The sequence below is a fragment of the Phyllostomus hastatus genome, unplaced genomic scaffold (genome assembly GCF_019186645.2).
Source record: "Phyllostomus hastatus isolate PE091 unplaced genomic scaffold, TTU_PhHast_1.1 phas_contig_308, whole genome shotgun sequence".
NCBI classification, from domain to species: domain Eukaryota; kingdom Metazoa; phylum Chordata; class Mammalia; order Chiroptera; family Phyllostomidae; genus Phyllostomus; species Phyllostomus hastatus.
The window spans coordinates 1,885,651-1,899,596 of NW_025333848.1; the positions used below are offsets into that span (position 1 = coordinate 1,885,651).

The 13,946-nt window shown below is 33.7% G+C and overlaps 1 protein-coding gene and 1 pseudogene across 2 annotated transcripts; one reads left to right on the plus strand and one right to left on the minus strand.

The window, feature by feature from the left end:
• Positions 1–457: 457 nt before the first annotated feature.
• LOC123819381 (NKG2-F type II integral membrane protein-like) lies at positions 458–12,835 on the minus strand. Of its 2 annotated transcripts, none has more exons than XM_045839703.1 (7): positions 12,757–12,835; positions 10,867–11,103; positions 10,397–10,495; positions 9,828–9,881; positions 9,161–9,312; positions 1,142–1,245; positions 458–911 (listed from the first exon to the last, which is right to left on the minus strand). In XM_045839703.1, exons 2-7 carry the CDS (start codon positions 11,051–11,053, stop codon positions 782–784), a joined length of 726 nt encoding a protein of 241 aa, XP_045695659.1. In that variant the 5' UTR covers positions 11,054–11,103; positions 12,757–12,835; the 3' UTR covers positions 458–781. The 2 variants fall into 2 exon arrangements, with proteins under 2 accessions (XP_045695659.1, XP_045695658.1); XM_045839702.1 differs by having other exon boundaries at positions 9,161–9,333.
• On the plus strand, positions 1,366–8,052 carry LOC123819353 (annotated as a pseudogene).
• Positions 12,836–13,946: the final 1,111 nt, after the last annotated feature.

Below are 13,946 nucleotides of genomic sequence, written 5' to 3' on the forward strand. Positions count from 1 at the left end.
CATGTCTGCCATAGAGTTTTCTGTAGTGACCACTCTCTGCCAGAAAGTCTGAAAACCATCCCTGAGGAGGTAGACCTGGCTCCCACATGACTCTTCCTTTTGGTACCCTTCTTTAATTAACCCTATGGCACATTTTATAATTTTCTTCTTTCTTTCTCTGCAGGCTATCTCTGAAAAATAGTTAATAAACCTTGAAATTGAACTTCCCCTGCTTTCTTTGCACTGACTCCACTGACTTACTCACTGTGCCACCATCAGATGTTCAGTCTTCATTTTCAACATTCAAGGCCAGGACAAATCAGTTAATTTGAAAAGGTGTGTGAAATTATTCTTGTCATTATATACTTAGAAATAACAAATTCTTGATATTATAATTAATAATGTATACACAATTTATTTTAATGAATAACAGAAAATTTAAAATGTATAATATATACCTGGATACATATTTTTAAAAGTTAACATGAATATAAGTTTAAAACAACTCTCCAATACCAAGGATGAAGTGTCAGATACAGCATGGACTTTAAGTGACTACGACGTGTCAGTACAGACTCACTCTCAGTAACAAACATCCCACTCTGCTGAGTGATGCTGATAATGGGGATGCTCTGCATTCAGGGGAACATGGGAAATTTTAGTACCTTCCTCTTCATTTTTTCATGAAAATAAAACTGGTGCAAAATAATTTCTTTAAAAAGTAGTACAAAATAATTGCAGCATTCTTGAAGGAACTAGAAATGTGTTCTTTAGAGATGGTGAGAGTAACATTGTACCAAGTTTAGGTGAGCCACACTGCCTGGTGCTTACAAGCATAGTGTTTTTTTCCTGAACATGATGCCAAGTAGAGCTTTTGTGCTTCAAAATCCCCAAATGCACATTTCTTGTCCAACTCTGAAGTTTTTGAAAATCTGAAATACAGAGATAACAATTCATTAATCTGATAATATATGTTAATATTTTAGTAATAAACAATGTATATAGAGTAACAGTTACATACTAATACTGAATATTTGTTAAAATTTTTCCACAGAAACAGTTCATTCATATAGTTGTTCACACATTGCTTTTTATTTCTAAGATTAATACCTGATGGAGAAAGCATGAATGAATAAAATAAATGCATTCTCAAAGAACTTACAGTTTGGAAAAGAAAACTGAGCCATTTGTCCACAAGTCAGAATTATTACTGTTTCTATGGGAGACTCCAATCCATATAAACACATTGAAAATATGCATAAAATTCTATGAGAAAACAAATTTTATGAGAAATCAAGTAAATGTTAGTATACTGATTTGAATTTGTAAAAACAATGGAAGTTGGCTGTGCAGAAGGAGGAGAAGGAAGCTGAGGACTCTGGTGTGATGGCTAAGTAAACTGCACAGCCCACCAACATTTGACAAAATAAGTGAATAAGCAAATCAACCACCTCCTGCACTCCAGGAATTGTAGGTGACCCCACCCAGCTGACGCTGCATATCCAACATTAGATCACACAATGTTCTGTGGAAATGCAGATGACTCTGAAGGAACTTGGAACACCTCACATTTCTCCAGGATTTGAGCAGAAGCAACAGTATCCTAACCAACTGGCCAAAGAAACAAAGAAGTCCATTAAACAGTTCGAACCTGTGTCCACCACACACAGTGAACTGCATCAGAGGAAAATACAGTAGGATTGCTTAGTGACTGAGTTCACATCACTGACCAACTTTCCAAAGGTCTGAAGTCCAGCTGCTGAGACAGAGAAAGAGTTGGTTGCTCAAGTGGGGAGACAGTTCCAGAGCATCTGGTGATTTTCCTGAGGAGAGCTCAAAAGAAAGGAATTTTGCGTCTTGGAAAAGCCAAACTCACCCTCAAGTGCAGGTGAAGGATGAGGGAATTAACAGAGGATGACCTCAGCCTTGTCATCAGAGGAAGACTTCTACTAGGCAAGTGTAAGCTGTTGTTATGGATATTAATGAACTATTTAAAGACTTGGGAATGATAATTCATGAGCAAGGAGGAAATCGCAAGTGCATGTTTCCAACAATCCAACCAGCAACTGTCAAAGGCAGCAGAATATCTTAAAAGGATCCTTCATGTTGCTGTGAGATGCAGAAGCCATTAAAGGCATATAGCTAAAGGCATATAGGCATATAGCTATCTTAGGTTGCTTTCAGAACTTGGTTATTGTAAATTGTATTGCTATGAACATTGGAGTGCATAGGTTCTTTTGGATTGGTGTTTCAGGGTTCTTAGGATCCAATTCCAGCAGTGGAATTGCAGGGTCAAAAGGTAGCTCCATTTGTGGTTTTCTAAAGAAATTCTACACTGCTTCCACAGTGGCTGCACCAATCTGCATTCCCACCAACAGTGGACCAGGGTCATTTTTCTCCACATCCTCTCCACACTTGTTTGTTGATTTGGTTATGATGGCCATTCTGACTGGTGTGAAGTGGTATCTCACTGTGGTTTTAATTTGCATCTCTCTGATGACTAGTGATGCTGAGCATCCTTTCATTTATCTCTGGGCCCTCTGCATGTCCTCCTTGGAGAAGTGTCTGCTTATGTCTTTTGCCCATTTTTTAATTGGGCTGTTTTTCTTCCTGGTGTGGAGTCATGTGAGTTCTTTATACATTTTGAAGATTAAAACCTTGTCTGAGGTATCACTGGCAAATATAATTTCCCTTACAAAGCAAACAAGCAAGCAAAATGTAACCAGAGACATTGAAATTAACAATAAACTGACAGTAGCCAGAGGTGAGGTTGGAGGGGGTAATGGGGGGAAATGGGGGAAGGGTTTTCAGGAACAAAAGGACCTATGGACAAAACCCAGGGGGTGGGACCAGAGGAAGGAGGTAGGAATTGCTGGGGCGGGGGGTAGTGGTGGGGAGAAAATGAAGACATTTGTACTTCAACAACAATAAAAAAAAACTACAGAAGAAGAAATATAGAAATCTACAACTGTGCTAACATGGAAGGAACAAAACTCTTAACCTTTATACATTAATTGATTACGTTATAATAATTTTTCTTCTGTTTTTTATTTGTATGTTGTGATTTTGAATGCAATTTCCAATATTATTAAACAATGAGAATGATTTTGAAAGTAATATAAGGAGGGACAAAAAAGCCGAATTTATTTATAAAAACTTGCTTATTTATTATTACAAATTTAATCTTTTGTCACCTTCTAAATACTCTCTATGTGATGCCATAAACTTAGAAGATGTTTTTTTCCACTGCTCAGAACAGTTTTTGAACTCATCAATTTTGATTCCTTTTAGTGCTTCTGCTGTTTTTTTGTTTTACCTCTTCCACATTGGCAAAACATTTCCCTTTGAGGGCTTTTTTCATTCAGGGAAACAAAAAAAATTCACTTAGGGCCTGATTGAGTGAATAAGGAGCATGAGAAATGAGGGTCATGACTTTTTTTGATCAAAAACTGCTGAACACTTAGCACAGTGTGGGCAGGTGTGCTTGTAAATCACCCATTGTGAAATGGGCAAATGTGTTGAAAGAGCCTTCAAAAAAACTCTCTGGAGCCCAATGCAGCCTTTCACGATAAAGCCAGCTGGCACTCTGATACAGATGGGTTCCTAGAACACTCACCCAGCAGGAAAGCTTGTACTACTACCAAGGGCCTACCCTCTGGAAGATATTTCTTTTCTTGGTTCCCCCTCATAAATTTACCTTAGGAAAAATGTTAAATTTATACTTTCTGGGAACTCATTTTAAAGAGAAACTTTTAAAAAATGTTTTTGGTTACAGTTGTCATTCAATATTGCTTTAGTTTTGGGTGTCCAACATGGGATTGGACACTTTGGGACATGACCACCCCAGTGGGTCTGGGGCCCATGTGACTCTTGTTGACCATGTTATCTGTGCTCTGCTTTGCATTGTTGTAACTGCTTTTATTACTGGAAATTTAAAGAACAACTTTTTGATAAGTTTTAAAAATGCATAAGCTTTTAAGCTGTTCTTCATTTTCATATGTAGGTAACTTTTTTTTTTTTTACCATTCTTCCTTTAAAAAGGAATTAGATGTTTGGCAATTAACTCACTTTTTAAATCAATTTTGTTTTATTTTGTTTTTTACTTTATTTTTATTATTTGGGTGTGTGTGAGAGAGGAGGGGGGGAGAGAGAGAGAGAGAGAGAGAGAGAGAGAGAGAGAGAGAGAGAGAGAATTCAAACAGTTGTCCCACTTACATTGATTGCTTCCTATGTGCCCTGACAGGAGATCAAACTCACAACACCAGTGTTTGGGACAATGCTCTAACCAGTTGACCTACTGAGCTAGGGCCTGTTTTAATGCACTAATTTGAATACTGTAAAGAGGTTTATCTTAGTTTATAGTTTGTATTTTACAGCATTCTTATATAGCAATTTGATAGTAAAAAGGCAATGTTGTATATGGCAAGCTATGGCACTAGAAATGGGAAAAAATAAAGTACTAAGCAACTAATAAAACTGTATATTTGCAAACAAAATAAAGATGATTCTTCTGAAACAGGTGTGGCTCAGTGGGTTGTGACATGTCCCGCACAGTGAAGGCTCACTAGTTGGACTCCCAGTCAGGACACATGGCTCGGTTGTGGGCTGGGTCCCCAGCTGGGGGTGTGCTACAGGCAACTGATTGATGTGTGTCTCCCTCTCTTACTACCTCTCTAAAAAAGAAATAAGTAAAATTAAAAAAAAATAAATGACTTTTAAAATGGAAGCAAAAACAAGTTAACTCTTTCCAAGTTACATTCTTTTAATTTACAATATATTGTTATACATTGGATGCATTAGGAAAATGCATTAGTGTGAAAAGTGAAGAAGACAAATGGACAACAATACCAGTTTCACAGCTCTGAAAGTTGATCAAACACTAATAATAACATAATTATTTGTTATTGAAAAAATTGCTGGAGATTCAAGTAGGAATAGAGCAAATTTGAAGTCCTCTAGTCTAGGACTGCTCCCATGTCTCCTCCGATCCCCATCTCAGGTCAGTGAGTAAGAATTGTAATTTTTACAAGTTGGGGAACAGTCAAATATCAATGGTGTTGTTGCCACAGGGGCAGACTTGATGAGCAGTGGAAGGGGTTGCTCAATTGCCCACAGTTTTTTCAGTTCCAAGTGTTGAATTACTAGGTTCCAAATGAGGCAAACCACCCATTTTCTAGCACAAGGTAGTGTTCTCCATATTGTCAAGCACCATGCCTACCATAAATATAATAGGAACATACTAAAAATGACCGCATCATAGAAAAGATGACATTAGCTCTCTACATGTGCTTGATTAATGGGAAAACTGTACACATGTATGGAAGAAAAAAAGATGAAAACATAAAAAATAAAAACCAAAAGGGATTTTCAAATTATGAGCACTCCCCTGCATATACACACAAATTCATCAAATAGCAGACAGAGGAGCCAAACTGACTTGAGGTATTTGAATACATTTAAAAAAATCATTGGCTGTCAACTACACTATGCACTCACATGGGAATCCTTAGTAAGTCAGGTTAAAAATGAAAATATATAATGAAGTTTTAAAAAACTGAATAAGCATACTTCAAAAGAAAGGATTCTACATAATTGTTTATTCAAGTTAAAAGTTAATAAATCTAAGAAAGATGTAGAATCTACATTTACTATACTATATTATTGAAAATATGTACTTACAAAGAAAATTTAAGAATATGCAAAGAAACTGAAAAATGCTTTTCATATTCAGGGAAAAAAATCAGTCAATAGAACCTAATTTTTACTGGAAGAAGATGTTGGATTTATTAGAAAAATAGTTTATAGTAATCATTATAAACATATTATAAAATATTTAAAACTATGTTCAAATAACTATATGAAAATATGGTGGTAATGACAAAACAATTAGAGAAATAAAAACAGTATGAATGAATCAAGTAAAAATTCTCAGTTGAAAATGCATTTAAAAATCAATACATTTTCATAAATTTTGAGATGCAGAAGAAAGAATTGATGACATTAAAGATGGAGTGATAGAAATGATTAATTCCTGAGGGTAGAGAGAAAAAGAGAGACAAAATAATGGAGCCCAGAGACCTTTAGAACTTTATAAGGAAAACTGAAACAGATGTAAATATTTCCTGAGACTAAAAAGAGACACAGAAAAAGACCAAAAATAATATTTGAGACATAAAAATGAACTTCTTAAATTTCATGTTAAAAATATATATAGACCCATGCATATGAAGTTATTTATGAAGAAATGATCACCTGCTATAAATTATGCTGCATCAATTAAATAACAATGTTGAACTGTCATAAGAACAAACCCATAGATGAGTGGAACAGAACAGAGAGCCCAGAAATAATCCAGGTCCCTATAGTCAATTAATATTCAACAAAAGGGGCAGAAGCCTAACATGGGGTAAAAATAGCCTCTTCAACCAACGGTGTTGGGAGACCTACATGCAGCTACATGCAAAAAAAATGAAATTCAATCACCAACTTACACCATACACAAAAATAAAGTCAATACGAATAAAAGACTGCACTATGAGTCACTACACCATAAAAGTCCTAGAGGAGAACATAGACAGGAAAATCTCAGATATTCCACACAGAAATATTCTCATTGATATGTCCCCTAGAGCAAGGGACATAAAGAAAGAGTAAACAAATGGAACTTCATCAAAATAAAAAACTCCTGCAAGGCTAAAGAAAATAGTAATAAAATGAAAAGGGAACCAAATGTATGGGAAAATATATTTGCCAATGATACCTCAGACAAGGGTTTGATCTCCCAAATATATTAAGAACTCACACGACTCCATTCCAGGAAGACAAACAACACAATTAAAAAATGGGCAAAGAGCTTGAACAGACATTTCTCTAAGGAGGACATACAGAGAGCCCAGAGACATATGAAAGGATGCTCAGCATCACTAGCCATCAGAGAGATGAAAATTAAAACGATAGTGAGATACCACTTCACACAGGTGAATGGCCATCACAAACAAATCAACAAACAACAAGTTCTGAAGAGGTTGCAGAAAAAAGGGAACCCTAGTACACTGTACGTAAGAATGCAGACTGGTGCAGCCACGGTGGAAAACAGTATGGAATTTCCTCAGAAAACTAAAACCGGAACTCTCTTTTCACCCAGCAATTCCACTGTTGAAATTACACCCTAAGAATCCTGAAACACCAATCCAAAAGAACCTATGCACCCTAATGTTCATAGCAGTACAATTTACAATAGCCAAGTTCTGGAAGCAACCTAAGTGCCTATCAGTAAATGAATGTTTCAAACAACTGTGGTACATTTACACAATGGAATACTACGTAGCAGAAAGAAAGAAGGAGCTCCTACCTTTTGTGAGAGCATGGATGGATCTGGAGAGCATTATGCTAAGTGAAATAAGCCAGGATGTGAAAGACAAGTATCATATGATCTCGCCTATGAGAGGAATCTACTCAACAAAACAAGCAAGCTAGCAAAATACAACCAGAGACATTGAAATAAAGAACAAACTTACAGTAACTAGAGGGGAGGGGGAGAGGGATAATGGGGGAAAATAGGGGACGGTCCATCAAGGAACATGTATAATGGACACATGGACAAAGCCAAAGGGGGAAGGTTCAGGGGTGGGCAGCGGGGATGGGTGTGGTGAGGGGCTGTGGTGGGGTGAAATCTGAGACAACTATACTTGAAAACAATAATATATACACACATATATATACATATATATAAAGTATAAACTATCACACAGCATCACACACACAGCATCATAAAAATATATATTCTCAAGCTATTATAGACATAAATATAAAACTTAATCAATAAAGAAAATGGATAAAACCTAAAAAGTAGTGTTACAGATTATCTTCATGAACTTCAGCTAACTTCTGAAATATGTCCAAACTGATCATGAACACCCAAAATGAGATACTGGACTATGGCAACATTAGTAAGTTCTTGTCGTTAAAAGTTTCCAATGTGAGAAGAAAAATGTAGTTAACAGTCAAAAAAGTAGTTGCATCTTACAAGTTCAAAAAAGAGCTCATATCCAAAATATAACAACTTCTAGGTAAGAAAATAACAGGCAATATGCAGGAGAAATGGTACAACTAAGAATTTCATAATGAATAGTGCTCCAAAAGGTGTGTTCTTTGTACCAGTAATCAGGAAAATGCCTACTAATGTCATAATGATATTTTTATATAGTGATGTAATGTAAATTTATGCCATTAAAATTCTTGGCAGCACTACACTTTGGAAGGTGGAACTATTGGATAAAGTGTATATTTACAGAAACAGGGAAATGGGATAATCTAATAAATGTGTCATATGTATATATTTGTGATTCTGTTATGTCATTCTGACACAACAAAATGACAATAAATTATAATTATGCACATATACAATTATAATATAACTATATTAATAATTTTACTTGTATTAGTTTAATATTCATAGTATATAAATATATAATATTTTATTTGTATGTAATATAAATTACTTTAAATATAATATAATTTTTGGCAAAGGAACACACAAAGATTTTTATAAAATAATTATTCATAATACCCAGATATTAAAAAATCTGTATTCTGTGTAGATTAAAATGTCATGTATACAAAACAAACATAAAAAGCAACTACTGGTATACACAGTAATATGTATAAATTGTGCAAAATTTCATGTGGGAGTTAAAGGAGACATAAAAATGCATAATGGATGATTCCCATTAGGTTTAAGATTAAACAAAGATAATTTATCATATAAAATATCAGAATAGTGTTTGAATGGAGGGAAGGAGAAGTTATGAGAGAGTGCACAGGAGTGGACTGGCAACACCTATTTCATGATCGCATTTGTAATTATCTGGGTTTTTTCAGTTTGTAACACACACAACCATGATATCTTTAGTTTCCATGATGTATGGTAAAATTAATTTACACAGTTTAGAAGGAAAAAAGCACTTATAGATGCATGGTTGTTTATGAAAAGCAGTAACTGGAAATTATCAAGTGTGCATTAATGGCAGAAGATATAAATAAAATATCATAGAGTTAAACAATGAAATTTTAACAGCCTTTAAAATAAATAAACCACAAAAGTATAGAAAATATGAATCTTACAAATATGAACTAAAATAATATATTTTAAATAAAATGTTAAAAGCATTGGAAATCTTACCATTTCTTCTTTATCATCTATATAGAGCAGGTTAGAGTTCCAAGAAGCACAGGCAATCAAACTCTCATTCCATGTTTTTTGTTCAGTACCCAGGTAATAGCAGTTGTTGGAATACATTAACCACTGAGGTGGACATTGACCACAATGATATTCTGAAGAAAGATTATTTATAGCTATCCAAGAACAAGGTGAATTTTAAAATCAAAATTAATTTCAGTATCTGCATAGGTATAGACACATTAGGTGCATAGTGTATGTACATACCCTCACAGACATACATATAAAACAAAATACACTCATATACACTCACACACAGAAAAGGTTCAGCCTCTCATCCAATAATTTATATGCTCACATTAAACAAACACACAAACAAAAATATACACTTTTTATAAGTGTTCAATGTCAATAAATGAAACCACTCTTTTAGAATACCAAAATAATCTTTGAGACAATTGGCAACAATGGGTATGATGATTTTAAATGAATATTTTTTCATATTTTTGCATCAGAAAAACACTCTTCTATACTTATTATTTATGAACATACATTGCCCAGTATTATAATTTGTGATCATGAAATAATAAAACCTACTATTCTGACTACCCTGTGTTACAAACAAAGTATGAACTGTACTCATATCATAACTTAGAAAGTAATTATGTACCTTTCTGGATCGCTGTTTTCAAGGAAGTATTTTTCTGCTCTGGTGTTACATTAGCTAGAAAAGAAAATAATTCTTATAAAAATTAATATGGATCAAAATAAATCATAACAATGTGTTTATGACTTTGAAATGTGATACACTGGGATCAAAATAATCTGGAATAAAATTACTTTAACAAGGAAAATTAATAAAGCAATGATAATTTGGGGTAAAAATATTTCAAAAGCCCAGAAAACCAGACATCACCATCTCTTACAGTATTTGGGTTAGCCAATATACAGAATTAATTTGTATTTCTCAATAAGGTATTCTAAAGCATGCCTTAATTGTAACATGAGAATATAAACATACATATGAGATATATATGCACATATTAATATATTTATAAACTACTTTCTAAAATCATTCTGATATTTATACCTTAGAAAATTTCAGAATAACTATTTTGCACTTAGTCTAAAGGAATACTTTAAAATGAGAGTTCTATTCTGTAATATTATGTAGTGTTTGGAGGCACTCATGAACATAAAAGTAAGACGTTTTATATAATCTTACAAAAAATTACTCACAACGATTAACAGCTATCCATGTTACCACAGTGAACATCAGGACAAGGCAGATGACCCCTAGGATCCCAGCAATGCACTTCTCTGGAGGTGGCAAAGATGCTGCAGGTAGGGAAATGGAAACACTGAGAAAGAAGAGATAGAGACAATTGTTTGGACAACTTACACACAGAGAATCATATCCATAAACTTGAACCCCAAACCCATATCTACCACTGTAATGTTTATCACAGGATATACTATTGTATATTCATTAAGTATAATGCTCTATGAGTTACTGGTCAAAGACTACAACCTATAAGAATGTCTGAATAAAATTAGTCTTTAGCTTTCATATTAACATACCATATTCCAACTTCAGGTCCTGATCCTTAAGATGAAAAATGTATGAGCATATTCCCTACTTTTTCCCACCCATCCGCACCCAGCTGCACATCCTAGAACATTTACACTGTGTCTACTGAATGTGTTACCTCTGCAGCGATCGTTCTTGTCACTCCCTCGAAGACTCTGAGAAGCATTTTGAAGATTTAATTCTGCATAGGTTAGTTCCTGCTCAGTTCCTGGAATGGAGCCTTTAGTGCCCTTAGGTTTCATGTGCTGTCTCTTTGAGTCCTTAACCCGATTCAGTTCTGCGTATGTTACTCTCTGGTCATTCATCTCGGCAGCTTAGTGGTGGCCAAGACTGTGCTCTAAGTAAAATGTACTTACTGAGTAGAATTGGGAGGGGTAGAGGGTGAGTATTAGCTCATTTCCCAGTTGAAGAATCTAAAGTTCTGGTTATAAATGTCTTAAATCTTTAAACAAGTGCCTTGTGGTAGATACAATGTTTAAGATATTCTGCATTTGACAATGTATTATTTGTTTGAGTAACAAAAAGCAATTCCTTAATGAGAAATAAACACTTTCATAAATAATAACATCTTTATTCATTTAAAGTCAGATTCTACAGAAATATTTTAATAACATTAGAATGCTTGCATTAAAAATTGAAATGCTATATTGGAAAAAAGAGACACAATGTTAATGATAATTTGAAATCTAATAATGATTAAAGACTGAATGTTCTAAAGATGGGGCATTAGTCATGTTGGCATATATAATAATTTTATGAACTAAATTAATTTTATTTCATGACATACAGTTGTTTATTAAAGGCATTAGTTATTATCAATGACCTTTTATTTTGAAAAATTATAAAATTTGAGAAATTTTTACAATAAAAATATTTCATATGTTAAAAAATCTTTGGCACTCTGAACTTATTCAAAACCTAAACATACTGACAACAAAACAATAACAATGAAATTTTTAAAATACTTATGTTACACAAGAAATTAGCAATTGAGTTAAGGGAAAATTATAAAACCATAACATGATAAATAAATGTGTAGATCCTTTATATTAGAACACTGTTGTTTCAAACTTCCATAAAGGTAATGTTGATGTCAAAGTCAGTGAAGGCACCTTCAGTTGGGTAAGCAATAGTAATGGATCAGATAGTGTAATTTAATAATTCAGTCAATGAGCTTTGTGGCCAGAGATTTCTAGAATTAATTGTGGCTTTGAAATTTGCAATGCATGCCCATTAACAAAACTACTTAGTGTCTAGCAACTTAGTTTACTAATATAAAGAGGGAATAAAGTATATAGATATAATGCATGGATAACATTTAATATTTCATCTTTTGTATAAGTTTCCCATAATATTTTAGTTAGGCTAATTATTATTTGAACACACTTTTCATGTTAGTACTGATTCATATCAATTAAATGCTGTAACATTTTTTTTTGACAGAGTCTTCTTATCCATGTGGTATGTTTACTTACAATGGTAGCTCAGTTTTAAAAAAGTCTTTTGATTATAACTAAGCTTTAATTACAATTTTAAGGGAGTACTTGATCCTGATTTTTATTAAAGGGCAAGTTCTTTTATTTCATTTAATTAAGTGTATAAAATATTTTGACCACTAAAACCCAAATAATTCATTTTGAAAAATCTCCTTTTAAAAGCTAGGCTAAATAAAAATAACATATGCATATGATTATATCTATATTGACTATACAATTTAAAAATAACAATTCCATGATTCTTACAATATTTTACTTTGAATTGCCTTAACACACTCAATTATGCATACTTGAGTAATTCTCCTAGGCAAAAGTTTGAAAAGTTCAAGATATCCTCCAACACATTTCATATTTTATTCTTGATTTTTGCCCTAAATTATTTAAATAAAGATACCAATGTTCTTTTTGATTTGGTTGTATACTTATTGTTCCTCACTTGTATCACATCTAGCACTTGTAATTACCCCGTACATGAAATGGATCAAAGAAAGAGACAGGAGATACATACATACCTCTAGAAGCCAGAAAGTACTGCATCCTTTAGTGAGAGACAAGCTACTCTTACAAATAAACAATATCTGCAGTCTTCACAGACTGACCTGTGAAGGCTCAGAGTGAAGCATGAGCGGAAAATGTAGATTTCTCATTAATGTGTCACTTAACATTTGAACAGGAAATTCTTACACTGGGGCTATTTTGAAGACTGAGTAGCTCATCACAGACCTCCAGAATCTAGGAGACTTTGGACTGACAGTGTGTCATTCAGTTTGTCCATTGGCAAATGTATCTGGAAATTGTTTTCTTAATCTGAAAGGTGTTAGGGGACAAAAGACTGGACCACCCATGCTGTGAACTTACTTCCATCTTCATTACAGACTCTGAAATCTTAGGCCTGGTTAAAAATATCTTAGATGTTTAAATTCTACTCTTAGGCTTACTAAATCTTCCATACTTCTTTTCTTTATACTCTCAATATGGCATTTCTATTACAGTGGAAACAATTCTAAAATCATAATTCCACAAACAGTAGGTTTTTAATGATATTTTTCACCAATAGTCTGAAAAACTACTACATTTTAAAAGACTTCTAAAAGACAACTTAAATGACACATGAGCATCAAAAGATACGAAACTTTACTGCCTGATGGCTTGATACATGTATATATTGCAAAATGATTACCACACTAGGTTCAGCTAACATCCATCTTTGCATATAGATAAAATAAAAAGAAAATAAGGAAGATAAAGTGTATTCACAGTGTGTATGTTACCCACTTATTAATCACATGCTAGCTATCTAGGTTATTAGATAGACCAACTATTATTAACCCTTTTCATCTGATGGCACACATAAACTAATTACCAAAATTCTGTTGCATATATATGTGCATGTGCGTGCATGCGTGCGTGCGTGCGTGTGTGTGTGTGTGTGTATTTCCAATCTGGCAAAAACTAGGTATAATTTTGACTGCTTCTTGAAAAAAATAGTAGTAATTTCCTACCCTTCTTGCTTCAATGTGTGTTTTCACAACTTCAGGTGCCTATAGTTGTATATAAGGATTTCTGATACCAAGAATCAGCCAATCACATGCAAGCTTATCATGCTACATGACCAATAAGATGTACCCTTATTAAAATGACCTATATATTTAGCAACCACAAGTTTTATTTCTTTTTATATGAGCTTGTTTTCTGTTGTTAT

What these genes read in the sequence shown, in the direction of transcription:
- LOC123819381 (XM_045839702.1), bottom strand. Translation starts at nt 11,053, where the DNA reads ATGAATGACCAGAGAGTAACATACGCAGAACTGAATCGGGTTAAGGAC. An exon ending in CAAGAACGATCGCTGCAGAG is followed by an intron (nt 10,496 to 10,866) that starts GTAACACATTCA and finishes CCCTACCTGCAG; the next exon opens with CATCTTTGCCACCTCCAGAG. An exon ending in TCAGTTTTCTTTTCCAAACT is followed by an intron (nt 912 to 1,141) that starts GTAAGTTCTTTG and finishes TCTGTATTTCAG; the next exon opens with ATTTTCAAAAACTTCAGAGT.